The sequence below is a fragment of the Alligator mississippiensis genome, chromosome 4 (genome assembly GCF_030867095.1).
Source record: "Alligator mississippiensis isolate rAllMis1 chromosome 4, rAllMis1, whole genome shotgun sequence".
NCBI lineage: Eukaryota > Metazoa > Chordata > Crocodylia > Alligatoridae > Alligator > Alligator mississippiensis.
Window position 1 is genome coordinate 254,232,716 of NC_081827.1, and position 21,973 is coordinate 254,254,688.

Genomic DNA, 21,973 nt, shown 5'->3' on the forward strand with positions numbered 1-21,973 from the left:
TGCCTAGCTGAGCCCTCGGGGCACCGGGGGGCTCCCACGGGGAGGGGAGGGGGCAGCACTGGGCCACCCGTGGCTCGCGCCCCCAAGCCGGGCTCATCCCCACCCGGTCTCCGCGGGGCCGAGGCTCCGGCCTGGCCTCCCCCCGGCGCGGTCAGGGCGGCTGGCCACGAAGCGCCACGCCGAGGCTGGGCCCACAGCCACGTGGAGCCCCCCCCCGGCCGCACGGAGCAGGGCTGGCCCCCGCGCACGCCGCAACAGGCCCCCAGAGACAGGCAGAGGCGGCGAGAGCGATGTACCCCTTTATTGACGGCTGCGCGGCTGTACAGAGACGGGCGCGGACCCGCTCCCGCACCCGGGGCAGCTGGCCATGCACACGGCACACAGACGACAAGCACACGCGTGGCGGCCCCCGGCCCCCCCCCATGGGCAGGCCACGCCCTGGGTCTGCCCTGAACCCCCCCCCCAGCTGCCCCCAGCCCAGGAGGTGCCCAGGGGGCGCGGGGGGCCACGAAGCCCAGCCCAGGGCAGAGCCAGGACAGAAGCCAGGCGTCCCGACGCCCCAGGTTCAGTCCCGGCCCCAGCCCCAACCCGAGGCAGCGGTCACCCCAGGACTGCCCGGGGAGCTGCCGGGCTACGGCTCCCAGCCCGCAGCGCGCCCAGGCAGGCCCTTGCCAGAGGCCTGTCCCCGAGACCCCCCCAGCAAGGGGCCAGGCACAGGCCTGTGCCCCCGTTTGCTGGTGGGGCCGGGGCAGGGCACAGCTGGGCTGTGGGGGGGGGGGGGGGGGGGGAATCACAGCAGCACCGGGCACCCTGCAGCGGTGCTGCTCCCGCCCCAGTGGCCGGGGAAGGGGGAAGGGGCAGGGGAAACCGAGGCACAGTCAGTAAGTCAGGCCAGGACACGGGGGTCCTGCAGGATCCCCTCAGCCCCCATCTGGTGCTTGTGGGGGGTCAGGTCCCCCTCCACCCTCCACAAGGGGCCCAGCTGCCCCAGGGGCTGTTGCCTTGGAGACCGACAGCTCCTGCCACCACCCCCAGCATCATGTGCAGCCTGGGATGCTGTCTCCATAGCAGCCACTGCAATGGCTCCTGGGGAGAGGTGCCAGGCCCTGCCCCAGCAAGGGACCCTCAGCCTCTGCCGGGGCAGGAACAGCCCGGACCCAAGTGAGGGGAGGGGAGGGGAGCGATGCGGTGCTGGGAGCTGGGGGGCAGGGGAGAGGGACTGGATGCATGCATGGGGCCCTGGGGCATCTGTTGGGGGGGCAGCAGGCAGTGGGTCTGAGAGCAGAAGCAGCCTGGAGGGGGGTCTTTGGCAATGCAGTGGGCCGGGTTGGGAGCAGGGAAGGGTCCAGCCCAGGCAGGGGATGCTGCTGCCAACTGGGGGTGGGCGCTGCCGGCCCAGGGCCCCTCACCGTGCAGGGGCGGACGATGCTCTTGGCCCGCTCCCCTCTTGGAAGGGCATGGAGGGGGGCGCGGAGCCAGGCAGGAGCAGTCCAGCAGCCTCGGGGCTTTGGCATGCGCGGGCGGGGGGATAAGGTGCGGGGCCACGGGTGGACAGTGCCCTGCTCGCACCCGGGCTCCGGCACTGGACGAGCTTTGCTGCGGGGGCAGGCGGGCTGCTCCCACGGCCACGGGCTCCAGCTTGATCCTCCACAAGGTCATGGGCGCTGCAACCGCGGTACAGAAATAGCCAGTGCAGGCGCCATCCTGCCCCCTCCCCCGCCGGGGGCCGTGGCACTGGTGGCCTCAGGCCAGGCAGCAGGACAGCTGGAACTGCCCCCCCCGGCAAGTGGAGCCGTCCAACCCCTCCAGCGCCAGGCCCAGGGCATTGGCTGCTGGCAGGGTCCGTGCAGTCGGCGCAGGTCTTGGACGGTCTCTCCGACACGGACGACACAAAGGCGGACACGGCACACGTATGTACTCACACACGCATTCACCCTACACGAGTCAGTGGCGCCAGCTCGACGCGCGTCTGTACAGGAGGCGCCGGAGCAGCGGCCCCGTCCCCGTGGCGGTGACATGGGCACAGAGGAGCCCTGGCTGACCTGCGCCCTGCGGGATGGGAGACGGGGCCCGGGCGGTCCCACGCCCACAGTCCGGCGGCTCCCAGTCCACAAACCCTCAGGATGGGATCCTCAGCCCCCAGAGCTACACCTGGTGGGAAGAGACATAGGCGATCGTGACCCCCCCAGCTGCACTGCCAGGGGTCGCGCCCCTCCAGGCGCCAGGCTGGCTGTGCTCATGCCAGTGGGTTCGTACCTTGTGCACCTGCGGTGGGAGCTCGTCCTCCGAGCTCTCCTCGGGCACCGGCTCGGGGTGGCGCGCAGGCTGCCCGTCCTCAGCCCAGCCACCAAGCGGCAGGCGGGAGAAGTGCGATGGGGCTCTGTGCACCGTGCCCGGGTCTGCGGGGAGAGGAGCCATCAGGGGGTCTGCCACGGGGCAGCAGGCCTGCAAACCGTAGCCCCCATCCCCAGTGACCCCCCACCTGCTCCTGTCACTGCAGCTAGGCTGTGGGCACACTGCCACCCTGCACACTGCCACAGGAGTCATGGCTCCTGGGGACGGGCTAGGAGGCCGCACCTGTGATGCCCCCGTAGCGGCGCTGGAAGCCCATCTGCAGCGTAGTGGCCTCCTCGGTGGGCGGGCGCGGTGAGGAGAAGGGGTAGCTGGCGGAGCGTGGGATGGTGCCACCAGGGCCCCGCTGTGCGTCTGCCTCCTCCTGGGCGCTCTCCCCGCTCTCGTCACTCTCCCGCCGGTGCCACACGTGCCGCTCAGGCTCCAGCTGCGCGTGCTGCTTGTGGAGCTGCAGGGCGGCAGGACGGTGCATCAGGCCCGGGACTCCCTGCTCGCCCACAGGGCTCAGGCCCCTGCCCTGGCCCCCAGCTCACCTCGTGCATGTAGAGTGCATGGAGGCTCATCTCAGTGGAGGCATACTCCGACAGGATCATGCTCTGCAGCTGCCCCTCCCAGGCACTGCTCCCCGAGCTCACCGTCCGGGCGTCCGCACTGCAGCCGGGCCAAGAGCAGAGGTGACGCCCTGGTCCCCAGAACCCCCCGTGCTCCTGCTGGCCCCAGGGGCCTGCACGGTGCCACCCCTGGCACCTGGAGAGCCCCCAAGCAGCCTCCAGGCCAGGGCCACATGTGCCAGCCCATCTGACTCCATGGGCACACCCCCATCCACCTCTGCCCGATGGCAGCACCAGAGCCTGGCACTGCATCACCCCCCCCCAACCCCCCCGGTGCCCAAGGCCACTGCCCTTACCCTGAAGCCGTCATGGTGCTGCCGGCCCGGGGCTGGAGCCCGTCTGCATGGGCCCCCACTGCCTGGAAGGTGCCGTGGGGCTGCTGGGTGGACTGCAGCGGGGAAAAGGTGCGCGGGGCAGAGGTGACCTCGGAGCGGTGGTGAGAGGCCGGTGCCTCGCGGCCCGCATGGAAGCCCAGTACCGAGGAGCCCGCAATGACGTTGGCGATCAGGCTGTGAGGCTGTGGCAGGCAGAGGGAGAGGGGGTCATGGCCTGGGGCAGAGGGAAACTACCTGTGGCACTGCAGCAGAGCACCAGAGCCCTGCCCTCCCCCTGCCCGGTCTCACTCAGAGGCCCCTGGGTGCCATCCCCACGACTGCCCGGCCAGTCCTAGCCCCCTACTCCAGCCCCTCCATAACCCCAGCCCCGGTCTAAGCCGAGCTGAGCTCAGGCCCAGGCTGCCTTGAGTGCTGAGCTGGCCTCGTGCACCCTACACAGCTCAGGTTTCCCCATTTTCTGTTGCCCATAGGGGCAGCCAGCGCCCAGGCACAGCTGGAGCCCCGTCCCCCGCCATCGCAGGCACCTCGGACTCGGACTGCAGGGACTGGATGGAGGTGAAGAGGGCGTTGTCAGGCAGCCCAGCCTGTTGCGCCAGCACCACGCTGCTTTCCCGGTGCACCCGCTCCTTGAGGAAGCCGATGAAGGCCGTGCTCTCGCGGGGTGGCTGCCAGCGCGGATTGGTGATGGCAAAGTGCATGAGCGACAGCTCTGTTTTCCCATCCTCCGCCTGCTGATAGATGGAGGCCTCCGTCTTCCCCGCCGACATCCACTGCAGAGCAATGGGAGGATGAGGGCTCTGCCCTGCCCCTGCCCCTGCCCCTGCCCTCGCTGAGGGACACAGCACCCATGCCAACATGCTGCGCCCGGGAAACATCCCCGAGGGGCTGCCCACTCTGAGTGGCATGCTGGATCCCCTCCTACGCCCTGCCCCTCTCCCCGACAAGGTGACTGGGGCTCTAGGATGCTGGCAGCAAAGGCAGCACTCCCGGGCATTCGAGGACAAAGTTCATTAATGTAATGAGTTAATTGCAATGTTGATAGCTTGGTTCTTAGCTAAACAGCTGCGCTGAGCGGTTTGCATGACTGGTTTACAGGCCAGCGGAAGACATGGCTGGGTGGCACCTTAGAGACTGACTGCCCGTAGGCCCAGTCGGTCTGGAAGGTGCTGTGCTGCCCTGCCCTGCCCTGCCCTACCCAGTCCAAGCGGCTGGTCGGACTGGCTCCTAGCCCAGCACCACCCATCCCCCACCTCCGTTCTCTGCATGTTAATTAAGACACCCAGATTACAGCTCCTGGCATGCACTGCGAGTAGCTTGATTGCAGTGTATGCTGGGATGGCTGCCCTCCATAGCCTGTCTGAGGACTTCCGGCTGCTTTCAGGCCCTGCACCAAACCCCTGCGGGGCGAGGGAAGGGGCAACATGCTGGCCATACCGCGGGGTGTCCGTGCTGGCGTACGTCCATCTGGGCGAAGGAGCAGGTGTCGCCCACTCCCACCACCTCCACCGTGAAGTTGCGGAAGAAGTCGATGATCTCCAGGGACTTGGGGCGCAGGCAGAAGATGAGGATCAGCGGCGTCACGATCGGGCTCAGCAGCTCCTCCAGGATAAAGACCTGGGTGGGGGACACAGGCTCAGGGCTACGGCCACAGGCAGCCAATACGGTCAAAGATGAAGTCTCCACCGAAGAGACCCTGCCCCTCCGGAGTCATCGCACTGCGGCTCCAGCGTCACCTCAGAGGGAATCTCAGAGCCGGAGGTCTGGCAGGGGCCACATCCAGCCCAAGGCAGGATCTGTCCCCATCCAAGCCCCCCAGATGAACCCCGTGTGCAACCTTGGAGCTGCACAACACCGTTGCCCCCGCCAGTCCCGGGCATTGCCCCTGCCCCCCAGATACAGGGGGGCCACAGCCGCCAACGTCCTGCTGCTGCGCGGGGGGGGCGAGGGCCAGCACAACTCTGCCTGGGACACCCCCCACCCCCCGCAGACCACAGACAGACATCGCTGCGCCTCGACCCTCCTGCCCAGCGCCCGTCCAGCCTCTCCTTGGAACCCCCTTGCTGCAGTGTCCCCTGACCCTGGGGTCTCCCCGCGGCCGCCCTGCTCGGGCAGCAAGGCATTTCCCAAGATCCAAAGTGAACTTACTGCAAGTCCTGTGCTCCTCCCCTGACCCCATCCCCCACCCCAACCCTTCCTCTGGGGACAGCCCCAGCCCCCAAGGACGCCTGGCCTTGGGGATCGAGACACTTTGCCCCCCAGCTCTGGCCCCTGCCCCTCCCCATCCCCACCCCCAGCTCACCGCCTTGTACTGGAAGAGCTGCGCGAACTCGTCGCGGGTCTCATAGCGATGCGCGTTGCCCTGCCAGTGGTCGGGCATGTAGTGGATGTGTGCGAGGATGACCCGCAGCAGCTGCTGTGGGCAGAACACCAGGTGCTGGTCAGGGATGAAGGACCTGCAGGGCCGGGACACAGGACACTGGCCTCAGGGACCTGCTGGGTGAGCTCCCCGTCCCCTGCCCCGGAGGCTCCCACCAGGCTCAGCCAGCAACCCACCCCGTCCCACAGATCCTAGCACATGCCCGTGCCAGTGCCTCAGCCTCCCAGCACCGTGCCAAGGGCGCTGCACCCACATGCAGAGCAGGCCCAGAGCTGCCAGGCACCAATGGACAAGGATCCTGATTTTGTAGCAGTGAGGCCCATTGGCCAGCCCTGGAGACCGTGCCAGGGTGCCCAGCAGCTGCACCCCCGTTGCAGTCCCAAAGCCCACACCCGCCCGGCCCCTCACCGGCAGATGGTGACGCCAACACCCAGCAGCGTGACAGTAGTGAGCACGTGTTCCACGGCCAGCACGTCCTCATCATAGATGGTGAGGGCAATAAGCACGGCCAGGATGGAGCCGGCGAAGAAGGCCACGTTCTTGGCCACGATGGTGAGCAGGGGCGAGATGAAGCAGTTCATGTACTTGGAGGCTGCCTTGTAGCCCTTGCTGAGGCGCGAGTGGAGCTCGTGGTCCAGCTCGTTGAAGTGGCGCAGGTAGCAGCGGCCATAAAGCGACCAGCAGCGGGCGCCCAGGCTGCCCGGCTCCCGCTTGAGGATCTCGGTGTAGCTGAAGAAGGCGTAGAGGATCTGCCAGATGAGGATAAGGGGGCAGAGCAGGAAGTTGGCGATGCCGATCCAGAGGATGCGGGTGCTGAGCTTATCAGCCAGCTCCAGGCGGTGCCCAGCTCGCTTGTACTCGGCCTTCAGGCTCCACTCGTTCTCGAAGAGCGAGCCAGGCCCCCAGAAGAAGATGAGCTCGAAGTTGTACTTGAGGCCGCGCGTGTAGAAGACAGTGTCGCCCAGCAGCGGCAAGCGGAAGCGCACGGGCAGCAGCGACTTGTTCACCATGGCCACCATGTAGTTCTTGAAGCGCAAGATGCGGTGGTAGACGTCCAGCTCCGTCAGCTCCTTCTTGTGGATGCAGATCTGGTGCTCCTTCTGGATCTGCACGATGCGCGCCTGCACCTCCTGCCACGTGAAGTAGGGCAGTGTGGCCTGTTGGGGAGTGAGGCATCAGTGTCTGCAGGCCCAGGGGAACGGGCTCCCTGCCCTGGCCAAGAGCTCCCCCAACCACTGGGCTGGGCACCGACACCCCTGCAGCAGATGAGGCCGGAGGCTCGTTCCCACTCTGCAACCCACGCTGGGCTGACAGGAGAGACATCCTTGGGTGCCGCGTGCGTGAGCACCGCACCCGTGGGCACATGGCAGCTCTGAGACCTCGGCTGCCTGGGGGCACAAGGAAGGCCCTGGCAGTCCCCAGCCTGAGGTCCAGGTCTCCCACCTCGAGGGGCCACGACTGGCAGAGAGTAGCAGGGAGAGGACAGGGCTTGTTCGGTGCCCCCGGAGCCCAGGGCAGAGCTGGGAGCAGGACCCGGCCTCCCCCGTCCCCAGCGGACACGGGCCACCCCCTAAAGTGGTTGCAAAGCTCTTGACGCTCGTCAGAACAACAAGGTCATCCCAGGCAGAACCCAGCTGTGCCCTTCAGGCGCTGCCTTGATCCTAGGAGCGATTTGGGGAGTGGAGGCAGAGCAAGCTTCGACCCCAGGCTGCGTCAGATGCCACGTGCCCATGGCCAGCTCAGCTGCTTCTATGAGGAAATTGGGATAGTCACGCTGTCCTCCGCCCAGGGATGGCATGAGGATAAGCTCGTTAATGCTAACGAGGCTGTGACCCACCAGGGAAAAGCCGGTCCCTAATTAAACGCTGGCAGGGCGGGGAGCAGATAGCTGCAGGCGGCGGGGGATGGTGTGGGCAGGGGCACTTGGAGCCTTCGCACAGGCCGTGAGGCTGTTTCGTAACCCCTGGGAGGGGTCCAGAGGACCACAGGGGCAGGGGGCAGCAGCTGCGATCGACCCCCCGAGCCGGGCACCCACCATGGGGATCTTGAGAGCGTTGATGTAGAAGGAGTGGATCTCCCAGTAGCAGCAGATGTTGTAGATGAACTTGACGAGGCGATGCACCCAGAAGACGCTCGCCACCACCAGGATGCAGATGAGGAAGCTGTTCTCCTGGATCCTGGGGGAGAGGGGACAGCTCAGCTGCCAGGCACTGCCCTGCGCGCCCACCCGCCTGCCCCGACACGCGGGGCGCCACTCGAGACGACACGTCCCGGGCGTGCCCAGGTGGATCACAACGGGCTGGACGGGCCGTGTCGGTCAGTGCCACGCCCGTGCTGCAGCCACCCCCAGGCCCTTCCTACCACCTCCTCCACGTCCGGCTGCGCCCCGCGCCCCCCAGGAGCTCTGGGGGAGAGGGGCCAGGGCCGGGGCCGCCCGCACCTGGCGCTGCAGACGTGGGGCGGCAGGAAGGCATCAGGCAGCGTCACCTTGCTGGGCTCGCTGGGGTGCTGGCTGTGGTTCACCATCTTGTTGGCGAACAGGATGTCATAGTCCACGCAGCTGAGCAGGAAGGTGGTGAAGGCCACCACGAAGATGAACTGCCTGCGGGGGCAGGGCGGGCGTGAGGCAGCCGGCAAAGGGCCCCGGGCACCCCCCGCGCGGGCGGCCCCGGCCCGGCCTGGCCCCGCACTCACATGAGCTCGAAGATCTCCCCGATGAACATGCAGGTGAAGCCGTTCTTCTGGTGCAGGTTGTAGATGTGCGGGTGGCGTCAAGGAGAACAGCCGGCGGGCGACCCCGACCCCGACAGCCCAGCAGCCCCCACCCTGACCCCCGCCCGCCCCCCTGGGACCGCCCCCCCCCGGGACCGCCCAGGCAAGGCAGGCGAGGCCAAGCCAGGCGAGGCAGGCGAGGCGGCGCCGCGGGCGCGAGGAGGATATGCGAGAGAAGAAGAGGTCCAGGTTCTCGATGTGATGCCAGGGAGCTGCGGGGGACGAGGAGGCGGGTGCTCAGAGCAGGTGCACCCCCCCCTCCCCCCGTGGACCCTCCCGCCCTACTCGGGGCTGCCCCCCACCCCCATCGCGGGCACCCCAGGGTGCCGCCCCGCCCCGCCCCGCCCCGCACTCACACTTGCTGCCCTCGGGCACGTGCACCAGCAGGTCCTCCTCGCCGGGCGGGGACTCGTTGTAGGAGGCCTCCAGGCGCTGGTACTCCGTGTCGAAGTGCGCCATGTCGCCCCCGCCGACCCCGCCGCGCCCCCCCGCATCGAGCACCGCGGGGGACCTGGCCAGGGCAGGGGTCAGGGGTCAAGGGCGATGCGGGGGTGAGGGGGGGTAGGGGCTGCCCAGGCTGCTTAACCCCCTCGTGCCCCCAGCGCTGCCGGGGGGGGGGGGGGCAAGGGTCAGGAGTAAGGGGGGGCAGAGGCTGCTGCCCCCCCCGGGGCTATTTAACCCCTTCGTCCCCCAGCGCTGCCGGGGCCGTTTAGCCCCTCCGTGCCCGTGGCGGGGGGGCAGGGGCTGCCCGGGTGTGCCCCCCCACAACCCGGGCCTGTTGAACCCCTCCGTGCGCCGGTGCCCGCTGCCCCGCGTCCCGGGCGCGGCCCCCCCTCACCTGCGCGGTCTCCCCGGTCCGGACCCCGGCCGCCCCCTCCCTGCCCCAGCCCGGGCCGCGGCCTCCCTGTCACTCAGACCGGGCGGACGCTCCCCGCGGCCAATCGGAGGCCGGGGGCGGGGTCTCAGCGGGCCAATGCGGGGAAAAGGCCGAGCCGCGGGGCGGGACCAAGTGGTTGGTCCGGCGGGCCCGCCGTAGCGGGGCGGAAGTGACGAGTGGTGCTTTCGGAGTGGCTTCCGGGTTGGGGGCGTCCCTTCCGCTGTGCATGCTGCGAGCACGTGAGTGCGGCCCCGCGGGGGGGGGGGCGTCACCTGGGCAACCGGGGCGGGGTGGGGGGGGCTGAGAGCTGCCGGCCAATGGCGAGTGGGGCCGCCGCCCTGGCCAATGGGGTGGGGGTCGCCTCCCAGCACTGACCAATGGGGTGTGGGATCCTCCGATGTCACTGACCAATGGGAATGTGCGAGCGCCCTGCCGCCCTGACCAATGGGGTGCGGGATCCCCCCTTCTAGCACTGACCAATGGGGTGTGGGATCCCCCCAGGGCTGACCACTGGGGTGTGGGACCCTCCTACATCTCTAGCCAATGGGAACCTGTGAGTCCCCTGCAGCCCTGGCCAATAGAGTGCTGGATCCCCTCACCGCCCTGGCCAATGGGGTGTGGGATCCTCTCCCTCCGGCACTGACCACGGGGAACATGGGATCCTTTGCCAGCCCTAACCAATGGGGTGTAGGATCTCTCTGTCTGCTGGCCAGTGTGGGCGTGGGAGCCACTCATTGCCCTGAGTCGTGCAGCGCTGACCAATAGGGTGCGGGACCCACCCCTGCCCTGGGACGAGTGGGCTCTCCGGGGTTGCTGCTCCGCTATGTGCAGGATCCCCCCAGGTTCCCCTGACCAATCAGGACATAGGATCCACCCCCAGCAGTGTGGGCTGTGGTGGGGGCGGGGCCAAGGCCGCGGGGGCAGATCCCTGACGCCACGTGGCCGCCCGTCACCGCCGCGCTCTGCCGTGTCCGCAGTGCCGGGGCCGCGATGCAGCCGCCCGAGACCCGCTGCGTGTTCGAGGCCGCCCAGGACCCCGCCCTGCTGCGCGGGCTCTGCCTGGTGCACGGGGCCCCCCCGGACGCGCCGCCCGCCCGCGCCGCCGGTGAGCTGCTGGGGCCGCGCGGGGCACAGCCGCCCTAATGGGGAGGGGGAAACTGAGGCACGGGGCTGCGGCGACTCCCCTGCGGTGCCGGCCAGCGGGGTTTGGGGTCCTCCCGGCCCATGGCCCCTCCCCGGGGAGCCCGCGCCGCCCCCCCCTGAGCTTCTCCCGGTTTCAGAGGCACCGGCCAACGGGGAGAGGCCCCGCGGCGCGGCCGAGGTGTCGGACCGGATGTGCTGCTCCGCCTGCGCCCAGGCCTTCGACAGCCGGGAGGAGCAGGTGAGCGGAGCCAGGGCCGGGGGCAGATCCCTGCCTGGCCCCCCCGGCAGCGTGAGCCTCCAGCCAGGACCCTGCGGGGCTGAGTCCTGGCAGCAGCACTGGCACGGGCAGGCGCAGCCCTGGCGCCTCGGGGGGCTCGACGTGGGGCAGCGGGAGGAGAATAACCTCCCTGGAACGAAGCTGCAGCTCCTTCCTGTCACCTGGCAGTTGGGGGTTGGGGGGGGTCTTGCAGTGGCCCCCGGCTGCCCGCGGGGGCTGGAGGGGCCTCACCCCGTCGGTTCCCTGCAGACGGAGCATTACCGCCTGGACTGGCACCGCTTCAACCTGAAGCAGCGGCTGCGCGGGCGCCGGGCGCTCACGGCCGAGGAGTTCGAGGACCGGACGGGGGCCGGTGAGAGCAGGGCCGGGCTGTGGGCCACGGGGTGGGGGGGGGTGCTGGGGCTGGGGGTGCCCTGTGACCCCGCCCGGTGTCCGTGCCGCTCCCCTCCCCCTGGCAGCTGCTGTGGCCGTTGCAGGGGGAACAACCTTCCCCCTGGACCTACCTGCTGCCGTCCCGGTGGCCTGTGCTGCACAGGGGTATCGGGGGAGCCTGCAGGGACCCCGCAGCAGGCACAGGGCAGGGGCTGGGGGGGGGGGGTACTGCGTCCCCAGGGGCTGTGGAGGGGGTGGGTCTGCCCAAGGCGGTCCCTGCGCTGCCCCCACAACCGGCAGCGACTCTGGGTCTTCGCAGGGGACGTCTCCAGCATCTCCGGCTCGGGCTCTGGCTCCAGCTCCGATTCCAGCAGTGACTCGGACGTGTCCCCTCCCCGGGGCGGCCGGCCAGAGCCCCCCCAGGGCCGGCGCTCCCACAAGGTGCTGTTCCGCAACGCCCAGGGCCAGCTTCTGGCCGCCTACCGCTGCGTGCTGAGCGCTGCCCAGGCAAGTGACACGCTGTGACCCCGGCGCCCCGTCTCCCCCGTGGCCTCAGCCCTGCTCATGCCGACTCTGCAGGACCTGGGAGAGGGGCAAGCCCGGTTGGGTCTGCGGCTGTTCCTGGGCCTTGCGTGTCCCGGGGCTGCTCCCCGTGGCCTCGGCTGCATTGCGGCGGGAGGGCAGGGGTGCCTGGTGCCCGGGTGCGCTGCCAGCCGCTCACAGCAGGCTCGGTGTGGCAGGGCAGGAGCGAGGAGCCCGAGGACCTGGTGGCGGCTCTGCGGGGCCTCAGCCCGGACACCTGCTGGGTCGTGCTGATGCTAGGCGGCGGGCACTTCGCCGGTGCCGTCTTCCGGGGGTGAGTGCAGGGCGAAGCGGCCTCTGGGGACCCCACCGGTGAGGAGAGCCTGGGCTATGATTTGGGACCCCCCCCCCTCCCTGGCGGGTCCCAGGGATGCAGCTAGGGTCCAGCCTGTGGCTCCCTGCGCCACGGAGCTCTTTAGTCTGGCTGGGCCCCATCCCTGCCCCATGCCCCCAGCTCCCCCTTCCTGGGGCCAGTGCCTCCCAGCTCACGGAGCTGGGAAGAAGAATCGGGCATCCAGGCCCCCCAGCTGGCATCTCTTGGGGTCTGGCCGGGCTTGAGGGACGTCAGCGCTTCGCTCTCTGCAGGTCCCAGGTGCTGGAGCACAAAACTTTCCATCGCTACACGGTGCGGGCGCGGCGTGGCACGGCCCAGGGGCTGCGGGACGCCCAGGCCCCCGGCTGCATCCCCCGATCTGCCGGCGCCTCCCTGCGGCGCTACAACGAGGCCGCGCTGCTCAAGGTGGGTGAGCGCGGGGGCAGGAGAGGTCTGGCACAGGGAACGGGGCAGGAGCCTAGACGGCAGGGATGGGTGCACGGGGGGCCATCCGTACCCCTATCCGGTGGAGGACCGTGTCCCCCTCTGCCCCAGGCTCTGGTAGTGACCCCCCGGTCTCCTGGTTGCTGCCTGGGGGGAAACCTCCCACCACCCTCAGCTTTTAGAGCTGGGGTGCAGTTCCTGGGAGCTCCTGAGCACTCTCGCTCTGCCCCGCAGGACATCCAGGAGCTGCTGGCCAGCTGGGAGCCACACCTGCAGGGTGCCCAGCGCATCTTCCTACGCGCCCCCCGCGCTGCCCGCGCCCTGCTTCTCGGCGGCCGGAGTCCCCTGCTGCCCCGGGCCTCCCCGCACGTCTACCACGTGCCCCTCAGCACCCGCCGGGCCACCTTCCGCGAGGTGCAGCGTGTGCACAGCGCCCTGGCCACCCTCCAGGTCTACGGTGAGTCCTGGGCGGAAGGGGCTGCCTTCGATCCTGACCTCTGCCCTGTCCGGCCTCCAGCAGTGCCAGCCTCATCCTTCATCCTCTGCTCTGGCCAGGGATGGGAGGCTACCGGCTTCCCCCCGGGGGTGGTATGGGAGTGGTCGACTCACCCCAACCCCTCGTCTCTGCTTTTGCTGCCTAGAGGAGGGCAGCAAGGAGGCTGGGGTCTATGAAGGGGCTTCCCTAGGAGGAGAGACTCACGAGGCCAGGCCTGGGCAGTCCAAGAGAGACGCTGGATGGGGGACTCTGTATCAGAGCTGCCTGGATCCTGGATGCTGGAGGTTGCCAGGGGGAGAGGAACAAGGGAAGACCCTGCTCGGATCCAGTCTTCTCCCTTCCAGCTCCGCTGTCTGCTGCTCTGTTTACATGGGCCTTTGCGTAATGCCCCTGGGCGGGGGCCTGGGCCCACCGAGTAATATTAGACGGCTCGCTGGAGAGAGGCCGGTGAAGACATAGCAGCTGGTTTCCTGGGACAACTAAAAAAAGAACAGGGACAAGAGTGAGGTTACAGGTTTATAACGAGGGGGCAGCGTGTGCCGCACAGCCCCCACTGGCCCTCGGATGGGTTCAAGGAGCTGGCAGACGCTGCTCGGTGATGCTGTGCCCAGAGATGGGATCAGACGAGGGACAGAGCAGACCCGCAGCCTCCGGGGACCCCCGGCCAAAGCCGCCTTCCTGGTAAAAGCATGGCCAAACTGTCCTGGGCCAGGAGGAGGTTGCCTAGGAGGCCAGGGGGCCGCAAATGGGGAGTGCATCAATAAACAGGCATGGGGAATGGCGCAGCTAGAGCCTGACCGGAGGTGGTGGAGGAGGCAGCGCAGGGGCTGCAGCCTGACGCGCTCCAGGGATGCATGCACCGGGGTCTCTCTCTGCTCGTGGCAGAGGCAAGGGTTGGAGGCGTCTGAGAGTTGCGCCAGACACGTCCGTGGCCATGGCTCTGGACAGGAGTCACTAGCTGAGGTCCCAGTGGCTCACAGGATCAGGGTGGAATATACAGGCTTGTCCACTGTATACCCTCATCCGTGTCGAGCCTGTCTCGGCGCTTGATGTTGGGTGGGACACAAAGGCAGGCTAGGGAGGTTGTGGAGCCGCTGGTGCAGAGCTGGTAGCACTGGGCGGATCAAAAGTGGACTAGTTTGGCATCCCCCAGGCTGCTGCAGTGGAGGCAGGCTGCACTGTGCAGCCCCATGACAAGCTCTGGGGTCTGCAGAGGTCCCGGGGGGCAGGTCAGGGCAGACCTCGGTCCGAACCAGTGCAGGGCAGCTCTGATGTCCTAGCAGCCTCCACACCTGACCCCAGGGCTGCAGGCTGGGGGGATCCGGGTTGCTGGTCCCAGCCCTGTGGCCCCTGTAACCCCTGTGCTACTGCCCCACAGGGAAGGACACATCGGCGGCCGATCTCACCAGCTCCCCCCGGAAGGCTTGGAGGAAGGTGCCGCGGGCTGGGGTGGAGCAGGAGGAGGCTCCACAGGGTGAGTGCAGCTGCAGGGTGGGGTCCAGCGGGCAGGGGCAGGGGGAGTCTGGACCTCAGCAGGGGCTGTCAGTGCCAGCCCTGCCCCGGGCAGCCTCGTGGGTCCCAACTGCCAGAGGGCACGTTTCAGCAGGGGCAGGAGGGACTGGTTCCCCCAGATCGTGCCCCAGGCTGGCAGGGAGAGCTCGGAGGGGAGCCGTGATTGGAGCCCAGCCCCAGCTGTTTTGCCCCCCGCAGCCCCGTCGGAAGAGGAGGATGAGGATGCAGATGCAGAGGGGGGGAGCCTGTCGGGGGAACTGGAGACAGTGGAGGTGACGCTGGGGACTCTGGCACTCCGGGAGTTCGAGGTGATGCCCCGGCGCCGCCGGAGGAGGAAGAGGAAGGGGCAGCGAATGGCTGGAGGTGAGGATGGAATCAGGGTTCCCGGGAGGGGGGGGACTTGGGGCAGGAGGGCACATATCTAACACCCTCTGCTTGCCCCTTCCAGGATCGGAGCCATGCTCCGAGGAGCCGGGAGGCGCTGATGGCCCGGAGGCCTCGCAACAGCAGCCAAACCCGAGTGTGGAGCCTGGGTCCCAGGGAGGAGGTGAGTGCCCTCGCTCCTGGGACCCCCATCCTGCTTTGCTGACGGGGGCAGAGTTCCCAGGGCATGAGGCCTTGGTGCCTCTTGTGGGCTGCTCCTCTGCTGGCTGCCTATGGCTGCTCCTGGCCCGGGGCCCTTGTGCTCTGGGGTCCTGGCTCTGGCACCAAGTTGGGGGCTGCGGGGAGCTGGGGGGTGCTGCAGGGGGTCCTGCTGGGCAAGTGCTCCCAGCTGCGCCCCGGAGGGTCTCAGCACCATGCAGGGTGGGGAGTCCAGCTAGTGACCCCCATGTCTCCCCCTGCCAGGAGCTGCCTTCACCGAGCTGCGGGACGCACTGTTCACGGCCTGCAAGACAGGTGACGCAGAGACACTGCGGCTCCTGCTGGGAGCCCCCGTGTGTGCATCAGAGCAGCCTGGGGGCCCCGCGCTCCTCGCTCTGCTCAGTGCGCCAATCCACGCTGGCGGCTTCACCCTGCTGCACGTGGCGGCGGCTGCAGGGCGGGGGGAGGCCGTGCGGCTGCTGCTGGAGGCCGGCGCTGACCCCACGGTCAGGTAAAAGCCCCCTTGCTGCCACCACCCACAAAGCAGATGGCATCACTCCCTCTCCCCAGTACCTGGCCAGGCCCTGATAGGTGCACAGACAGAGCAGCCCCTGCCCCGCAGGGTGGTGCCACAGGGAGGGGGACAAGCTGCCAGGGTCCCTCTGGGGCTTGCTCAGCAGGGGCTGGGCCCTGGGGCAGGTGTGGAGGAAGACGGGGGGGACACGACAGATGGGGTGGGAGAGGCTGGGCGGTGCCATCGGGGTCCTGAGTGGACTGGTGCTCGGTCCCCAGAGATGGGCGGGAGAAGCCCCCGTACTGCGTCTGCGCCGACAAGCCGACCCGCAGTGCCTTCCGCCGCTTCGCGGGGGAGCAGCCGGACCGCTATGACTACGCCCAGGCCCAGGTGAGTGCCCCTGTCCCTGTAGCAGGGCCCGGCTCTGGGCCCAGAGACCCCTGGCCCCCTCGTTCCTGGGCTTGGCCCGTGCCAGGGGAGACCATGTCCACGTCCAGCTCCGTTTTGCCGCCTCCTTTGCCCGGCCTGGCGCAGAGCAGCTGCTGCGGCCTGGGCTCCACCTCCCAGGGCCCCTGGGGCGACAGGCCGTGCCATGAGGCTCGGTGCCCTGCTGCTTGGAGCTGCCGGGAGGGGGCTCCGGGCCTCACCTGCCTGCCTGCAGGTCCCAGCGCCGCTCAGGCCGGAGGTGGAGGCGCAGCAGCTGGAGCGGCGGCGGGCGCAGCAGGTGCGCCGGCGGCAGCGGGAGCAGGTGCGGCGGGATGAGCAGCGGCGGCAGGAACAAGAGGAGGAGGAGAAGCGGCGCTTCGCCGCCCTCCCCGAGCGCGACAAGGTGCGGAGCCGTGGGGTAGGGCAGGGCACGGCCGGGCGGAAGAGGGCCCGCACCCTGGTGCTGATGCCCCTCTGCTTTGCTCTGCTCCGCAGAGGGCCCTGGCAGCTGAGCGGCGGCTGGCGGCACAGTTGCAGGAGTCCAGCACGGCACTCGCCAACTGCAGGTAACGGCCCCCGCTCCAGGCCCGGCCCCACTCGCACGTGCGCAGGGGAGTGGGGTGGGAATCTCCTGGCTCCGGCTCCCACGGGGTTCCAGGCCGGGCCGTCACATGCTCCATCTTGTGCCCTCTCTCTCTCTCTCCCCTGGGTCCTGCTGGACGCTGCTTCTTGGCGCCAGCTTATTGGTTCCGGAGCCAGCGCTGCCCTTTGGCTCCCACAGCTGGGCCAGTCCCTGGCCCCCAGCGCTGCCGCTCCTTACCCTCGTGGCAGGGCTGAACAGGCCAGGCCCTTTCAGCTCCTCTCCCGGGATCCCCATGCACTCCCTCCTGTCCTTGCCCCGTTCCCACAAGGTCCCTGGCTCTGGGTTGCTGCTCCAGTGCCCTGGCCCACGCCGTGCTCTCCGGCCCCCACAGGCGCTGCTGGCAGTGTGGCGAGTCTCTGCTGGGCCGTGTGCCCTTCCACTACCTCGACGGCGCCTTCTGCTCCACCGCCTGCCTGCAGGCTCACCGGAGGGCACGGGCCGGCCCACACTAGCACCAGCTCCACCCAACGGAGATGGCTCTGGCCTGCTGGAGAGCTCCCAAGGGGGCTGGGCTGGGGCCTGGGAGCAGGCTGGGGGAGGGGGAAAGGCCCAGGACCCTTCATTTGGGGGAACCTCACGCCCCAGCTGGACCCGGGGCCACCCGTGCCGTGTGCCTAGGGCCAGCTCTGCACTGTGATCTGTGGCCAATAAATGCACATGTGCACGGAAGCTGTGCTGAGGGAGGACCCCCATTTATTGGGGCGTGGGCACGTCCCGGGAGCTGCTGGTGGCATTGAGCTGGGGTCGGTCCAGGAAGAGGATGTCGGGCTGGGCTGGTGCATGCTCCAGCTCCAGCACCGTCACGTTGTTGGGGCGCGAGGGGCTGAGCAGCGAGCCTGGCACGTACAGTGTCTGCTGCGGCCCGCGGCTCGCCCAGTACCGGCCCAGGTTGAAGCCGTTGATCCAGAGCTGGCCCTGGGGGAGGGCAAGGTGTCAGAGCAGGGGGACACGCCCTGGACCCCCTGGTCCCTCCCCGAGGTGGTACCTTGCTCCAGCCTGGCAGCTTCACAAAGGTGTCCCAGGCGATGCCAGGGGTGCGGAAGGCCCCAGTGTAGATGGCCGGCCCTGTGCTGATGCTGCTCCCTGCGGCCCGGGGTGTGGTGTGGGGCCAGTTCATGGCCACGACTGCATCCACGTCCAGCGGGTAGATGAGCCAGTTGCTGAGCGGCACTGAGGCCAGGCTCAGGTTCCCCAGCAGGCCCTGGGTGGGGGCAAGGGGCAGCGCTGGTGGGGCCGGAGCAGAGTCCAGCCAGCTCCACCGTGGTGGGGTAGGGGTACGGGGCTCTCTGCTCCCACCGTGCCAGGGCTCTTGAGGTGCCTGTGGCTGTGCCTCCACAGCTCCCAGTCCCGGGGCCCTGTCACAAGAGGCCTTTTCCAGTGGGTGGAAGCCTGACCCAGGTGACAGTGGCGTTGTGAGCCCTGGTCTCAGGACAGGCAGCGCCCACCCCCAGGGCCTCTAGGCTTGAGGAACTAGGGCAGGCGCCAGCCAGGTCCTGCCCTGTACTGCCTGCCTCCCTGGCTTGGAGTGACCTCCACCCTCACCTTGAAGTCGCTGATGTTGGTGCCGAAGTTGATCCTACCCATGTTCTCCACCAGCACATCCAGCACGGCGCCGGCCTGGCCTGTCACGTACAGCTGCCCTGGCCTGTCCCGCTCCAGCCGGCCCTGGTACTGCTGCAGAGGGCTGAAGTCAGGAGCAAACCCCCACCCAGCCCCGGGCCCCCTGGGGCGGGGACAGCGTGGAGGGATGGGGCAGCGCTGACCCAGCCCCTAGGTCCTTCCCTTGGTGCATGGCCCTGGCCTCGGCCCTTCCAGCCCCAACCCCCCATGGCTGGAGATCACAGCTGGTGCCAGTGCCAGGCAGGGATCTCCGGGCCAGGCCTTACCCCATCCAGCAGCACATAGGCAAGGTCGCAGACGCTGTGCGGGGGAGCGCTCAGGGGCACGGGGTCCCACACGTCCCGGGGCAGCCAGGTGCGGTACAGCACGAAGCCGTGGGCCTGCGGGGCATGGCAAAGCCATAAGAGCCAGCAGTTGGAGACACATCCGCACACTGGGGCTCTGGGCCCCCTCCCCAGGGTATGTGCCCAGCTGCTCACCTGCTTGATGGCCTCAAAGGTTAAGGGGAAGCGACTCGGGATGGGCCCAGCAGGGGACAGCAGGTCCAGCAGGTCCAGGAGCCCGGCGTACTGCATGGGTGGGGAGGAGGGGTGAGAGGCTGGGTGTGGGCAGGCCTGAGGGGCACGGGGCAGGCAGGCACTCACCTTCCGCAGGGGTACGTAGCCATAGGCATGCTTGCGGGTGGCTGGCGGCATCGGGCCCTGCGGCACGGGCTGGAACTGAGCATCAGGACCTGTTAGGTGCTGGGCCAGGGCTCAAGACCCCCCAGGCTGAGGCCAAGGGAGGTGGGGGCTTCTCCCTCCCCTGGGCCTGGATGCTGTAGCCCCCCATCCGCAGACTCCGAGCCCTGGCTCCAGGCTGCGAGGTCCTGGGGGCAGAGGAAAGGGGCTGGGACCAGCCAGCGGCTCAGCACCTTGGCGATGACTTCCCGGATGGCGAAGAGCTTCTCGGTGGGGTCACCGGCCTCCGAGAGCGGCGCGTCGTAGTCATAGCTGGTGGTGACCGGCTTGTAGCGGCCCTTGTAGTCAGCACCTGGGCCAGGGGACAGTGCGGAGTGAAGGGGGTCGGCCTGCCTGGCAAGGTCACGGGCACGGGGGGCTCGGCCCCACGACAGGGACAAACTCACCACTCCAGTAGCCGAAGTTGGTGCCCCCCTGGAACATATACCTGTGGCAGACGGGGTGGGGGTCAGAGCCCAGCACAGCCCCCCGACCACCCTGCCTGCGCCCCCTGGGCCTCGGCAAGGGGGGACTGCAGGCGGCTGGAGACCAGTGAGGAGGGGGCAGCAGCCAGAGCCCCCAGTGGTGGTGTAGAGGGCACGACCCCCGGGGCGCTGGATGGGCCAGACACCAGGGCCTGGCCCCTGTCAGTCATGGCTTGGCCCAGGGGCGAGGGAAGTCCGCGGGGCAGCCCCGGGCCCGGCCCCAACCCGATCTGACCCCCCTGCGGTGCTCACATGTTGACGCTGGCCCCCAGCTGCAGGATGTCGCAAAGCCCCCGGGCCACGGTGGCGGGGCTGCTGCCGGCGTGCGGCTCACCCCAATAGTCCAGCCAGCCCGTGTAGTACTCGGAGTTCACCTGGGGGTGGGACTGGGCATCACCTGGGCCCCCCTCCCCCTGGCCCCGTTCCCATGGGCCCAGGGGCTCCCAGCATGGGGGGCACGGGTATGACGAGGGCACTAATCCCAGGAAGACCTCAGAGGAGGAGGGAGAACCCACGGGCTCCCCCGTAACTTCAGCCAGGTCGTGACCTGTGACCCCTGAGCCCAAGCACCTGCCCCAGGCCAGGACACGCATGCGGCTGCATCCTTAGCCCCACCCACACCCCCTCCCCAACGCCCCCTGCCCCAGCCCAGACTCACCAGGGGGCCCTTGGGCTCGTAGAGCCGCTGGGGTGCGAAGGCCTCAGTGATGTTGGGGCCTGAAGGGAGCAGAGGGGCAGGTCAGATGGGGAGACCCCGGCCCTGCTCCTCCGTGGGTGGCCCCCGAGCCCCCACCTGGCCCGAAGTCCACGGTGGCGTAGAGACCCTGCAGGGTGCCGCAGCGCAGCTCGGCCGCGCTGTTGCCGTCGGTGGTGAAGAGCAGCACGTCGGGGCCCAGCAGCGCACGGAAGACGCGCAGCAGGTGCTTCAGGTAGTCGTAGTCGCAGACCCCGGAGCTGCCGTACTCGTTCTCCACCTGCCCGGGGCGGCACGGTGAGACCTGGAGACCAGCACCCTGCCCCAGCCCACCCCACAGCCCCCAACAGCTCTGCTGGTGCCCCTCACTCCCAACCCACACCCCCACGTCTCTCCCGTCCCCTCCCCTCCCCTGCGGGTCGTGTCTCCCCCTCCATGCCCCCTGCTCTCCAGAGTCCTGGGCCCGCCGGATGCCCTGGGACCCCCATCCCGCGTGGTGCGGCTCAGAGGTGCTGCAGCCAGGGGCAGGGCATGGAGGAGAGGCTGGGCGGGTGGGGAGCTGGGGCACCCATGGGCGCTGGCCCCTCACCTGGACGCTGATGATGTTCCCCCCGTTGTGGTACAGCCGGGGCCGCACCTTGGGCAGCAGGACGCCGAGCCAGGAGTCCACGGCGCGCAGGTAGTCTGGGGCGGAGCAGCTGCTCAGCCCAGCCCCGCAGCACCCCCTCCCCGGGACGGGGACCACGGCCCCCATGCGCCTTACCAGGGTCGGACGAGCGCAGCACGATGTCCGGCTTCCACAGCAGCCAGGCAGGGAGCCCGCCCTGGGGACACGCGGCCGTCAGGGCTGAGGCAGGGGCTGGGCCGGGCGCTGGTCCTGCCTCGGACCCCGCAGCGCCGACACGTCAGGATGCAGCCCCCCCCCCCCAAACGCCCCCACCCCCAGTGCCCTTGGCAGCCCCCGGGGGGGCCGGTGGAGGGGCGGGGGGGGGCCGCACCATCTCCCACTCGGCGCAGATGTAGGGCCCCGGGCGCAGGATCACCAGCAGCTCCAGCTCCGCTGTCAGGTCCAGGAAGGCCTCCAGGTCCCGGTCCCCGGAGAAGTCGTAGAGGCCGGGCAGCGCCTCGTGGTAGTTCCAGGGCACGTAGCTGGGGGAAGCGGGGCGCGGGCGGGGGTCAGCGCCTGGCGTGGCCCCGGCCCGGCCCCCGCAGACCCCGGGCACTTACACCTGCACGGCGCTGAGGCCGCTCATGTACATCTTGAGGAGCCGGTCGCGCCAGGCGGGCCGCGGCACGCGGGCGTAGTGCAGGCTGCCCGCCACGTAGCGGAAGGGCGCCCCATCCCTGCGGAAGCAGTCGCCCGCGTAGTCCACCTCGAAGGAGCGGGCCGCCTGCGGGCACAGCGGACGCTGGGCAGGGGGCTGGGGGCCGGGGCCCGCCCTGCCCCATCCCAGCCCCCCCAGCACTCACCCCCAGCGCCGGGGGCGCGTCGAGGAGCAGCGGCAGAAGCAGGAGCGGGAGCAGGGCCATGGTGCGGGCGGCAGGTCACATGCCAGCTGCTCCTCCGCCGCGGCCCCTGCTCCCAGCGGCCCCTGCCTGCGAGGGAGGGCGCGGCTCAGCCACGACCCACCCACCGCCCACTGGGGGCCGCACGCACGGGGCCCGCGGGCCGCACCCCCGCCACGCCTTGGGGGCTCCACCTGCCTGGGAGGACCCGCCCCGCCCCGCCCCGCCCCGCACCCCCTCCACTGGGGATACCGCAGCCACGCCCCCAAGCTCCGCCCCCTCAGCCCCTCCAGGGGACCCCGCAGCCCCGCCCTCTCAAAC

The 21,973-nt window shown here is 69.4% G+C and overlaps 3 protein-coding genes across 6 annotated transcripts; 1 reads left to right on the plus strand and 2 right to left on the minus strand.

The window, feature by feature from the left end:
• Positions 1–286: 286 nt before the first annotated feature.
• ATG9A (autophagy related 9A) lies at positions 287–9,374 on the minus strand. 2 transcript variants are annotated; one of them, XM_059727559.1, is made up of 15 exons: positions 9,286–9,374; positions 8,804–8,958; positions 8,614–8,659; positions 8,370–8,432; positions 8,116–8,277; positions 7,711–7,852; positions 6,084–6,832; positions 5,598–5,751; positions 4,733–4,912; positions 3,823–4,068; positions 3,260–3,480; positions 2,886–3,003; positions 2,578–2,800; positions 2,257–2,399; positions 287–2,151 (listed from the first exon to the last, which is right to left on the minus strand). In XM_059727559.1, the coding sequence occupies exons 2-15, from the start codon at positions 8,904–8,906 to the stop codon at positions 2,146–2,148; spliced, it is 2,556 nt and encodes an 851-aa protein (XP_059583542.1). In that variant the 5' UTR covers positions 8,907–8,958; positions 9,286–9,374; the 3' UTR covers positions 287–2,145. The 2 variants fall into 2 exon arrangements, with proteins under 2 accessions (XP_059583542.1, XP_059583543.1); XM_059727560.1 differs by lacking the exon at positions 9,286–9,374 and having other exon boundaries at positions 8,804–9,014.
• Positions 9,375–9,472: 98 nt separating this feature from the next.
• On the plus strand, positions 9,473–17,297 carry ANKZF1 (ankyrin repeat and zinc finger peptidyl tRNA hydrolase 1). 3 transcript variants are annotated; one of them, XM_059727562.1, is made up of 16 exons: positions 9,473–9,563; positions 10,302–10,429; positions 10,605–10,705; positions 10,994–11,096; positions 11,436–11,623; positions 11,857–11,972; positions 12,284–12,437; positions 12,690–12,912; positions 14,330–14,425; positions 14,662–14,826; positions 14,912–15,010; positions 15,310–15,556; positions 15,838–15,949; positions 16,221–16,388; positions 16,481–16,551; positions 16,960–17,297. In XM_059727562.1, the coding sequence occupies exons 2-16, from the start codon at positions 10,315–10,317 to the stop codon at positions 17,078–17,080; spliced, it is 2,079 nt and encodes a 692-aa protein (XP_059583545.1). In that variant the 5' UTR covers positions 9,473–9,563; positions 10,302–10,314; the 3' UTR covers positions 17,081–17,297. The 3 variants fall into 3 exon arrangements, with proteins under 3 accessions (XP_059583545.1, XP_059583546.1, XP_059583544.1); XM_059727563.1 differs by lacking the exon at positions 9,473–9,563 and adding an exon at positions 9,674–10,090; XM_059727561.1 differs by lacking the exon at positions 9,473–9,563 and adding an exon at positions 9,679–9,877.
• A 1-nt stretch (position 17,298) lies between these two features.
• GLB1L (galactosidase beta 1 like) lies at positions 17,299–21,843 on the minus strand. The gene is made up of 16 exons (XM_014604498.3): positions 21,617–21,843; positions 21,374–21,537; positions 21,145–21,295; positions 20,910–20,970; positions 20,736–20,830; positions 20,246–20,426; positions 20,111–20,169; positions 19,705–19,826; positions 19,375–19,415; positions 19,162–19,280; positions 18,893–18,967; positions 18,728–18,817; positions 18,515–18,628; positions 18,171–18,302; positions 17,614–17,829; positions 17,299–17,543 (listed from the first exon to the last, which is right to left on the minus strand). Exons 1-16 carry the CDS (start codon positions 21,674–21,676, stop codon positions 17,322–17,324), a joined length of 1,902 nt encoding a protein of 633 aa, XP_014459984.2. The 5' UTR covers positions 21,677–21,843; the 3' UTR covers positions 17,299–17,321.
• Positions 21,844–21,973: the final 130 nt, after the last annotated feature.

Coding starts and splice junctions, on each gene's coding strand:
- ATG9A (XM_059727559.1), bottom strand. CDS start 8,906: ATGGCGCACTTCGACACGGAGTACCAGCGCCTGGAGGCCTCCTACAAC. Junction 4,913..5,597: donor AGCTCTTCCAGTACAAGGCG/GTGAGCTGGGGG, acceptor TCCCCCACCCAG/GTCTTTATCCTGGAGGAGCT. Junction 2,400..2,577: donor CCGCTACGGGGGCATCACAG/GTGCGGCCTCCT, acceptor CTCTCCCCGCAG/ACCCGGGCACGGTGCACAGA.
- ANKZF1 (XM_059727561.1), top strand. CDS start 9,804: ATGGGGTGTGGGATCCCCCCAGGGCTGACCACTGGGGTGTGGGACCCT. Junction 10,706..10,993: donor TCGACAGCCGGGAGGAGCAG/GTGAGCGGAGCC, acceptor GGTTCCCTGCAG/ACGGAGCATTACCGCCTGGA. Junction 14,426..14,661: donor GCAGGAGGAGGCTCCACAGG/GTGAGTGCAGCT, acceptor TGCCCCCCGCAG/CCCCGTCGGAAGAGGAGGAT.
- GLB1L (XM_014604498.3), bottom strand. CDS start 21,676: ATGGCCCTGCTCCCGCTCCTGCTTCTGCCGCTGCTCCTCGACGCGCCC. Junction 19,281..19,374: donor CAACTTCGGCTACTGGAGTG/GTGAGTTTGTCC, acceptor CCCCTGGCCCAG/GTGCTGACTACAAGGGCCGC. Junction 18,629..18,727: donor CCTTTGAGGCCATCAAGCAG/GTGAGCAGCTGG, acceptor CATGCCCCGCAG/GCCCACGGCTTCGTGCTGTA.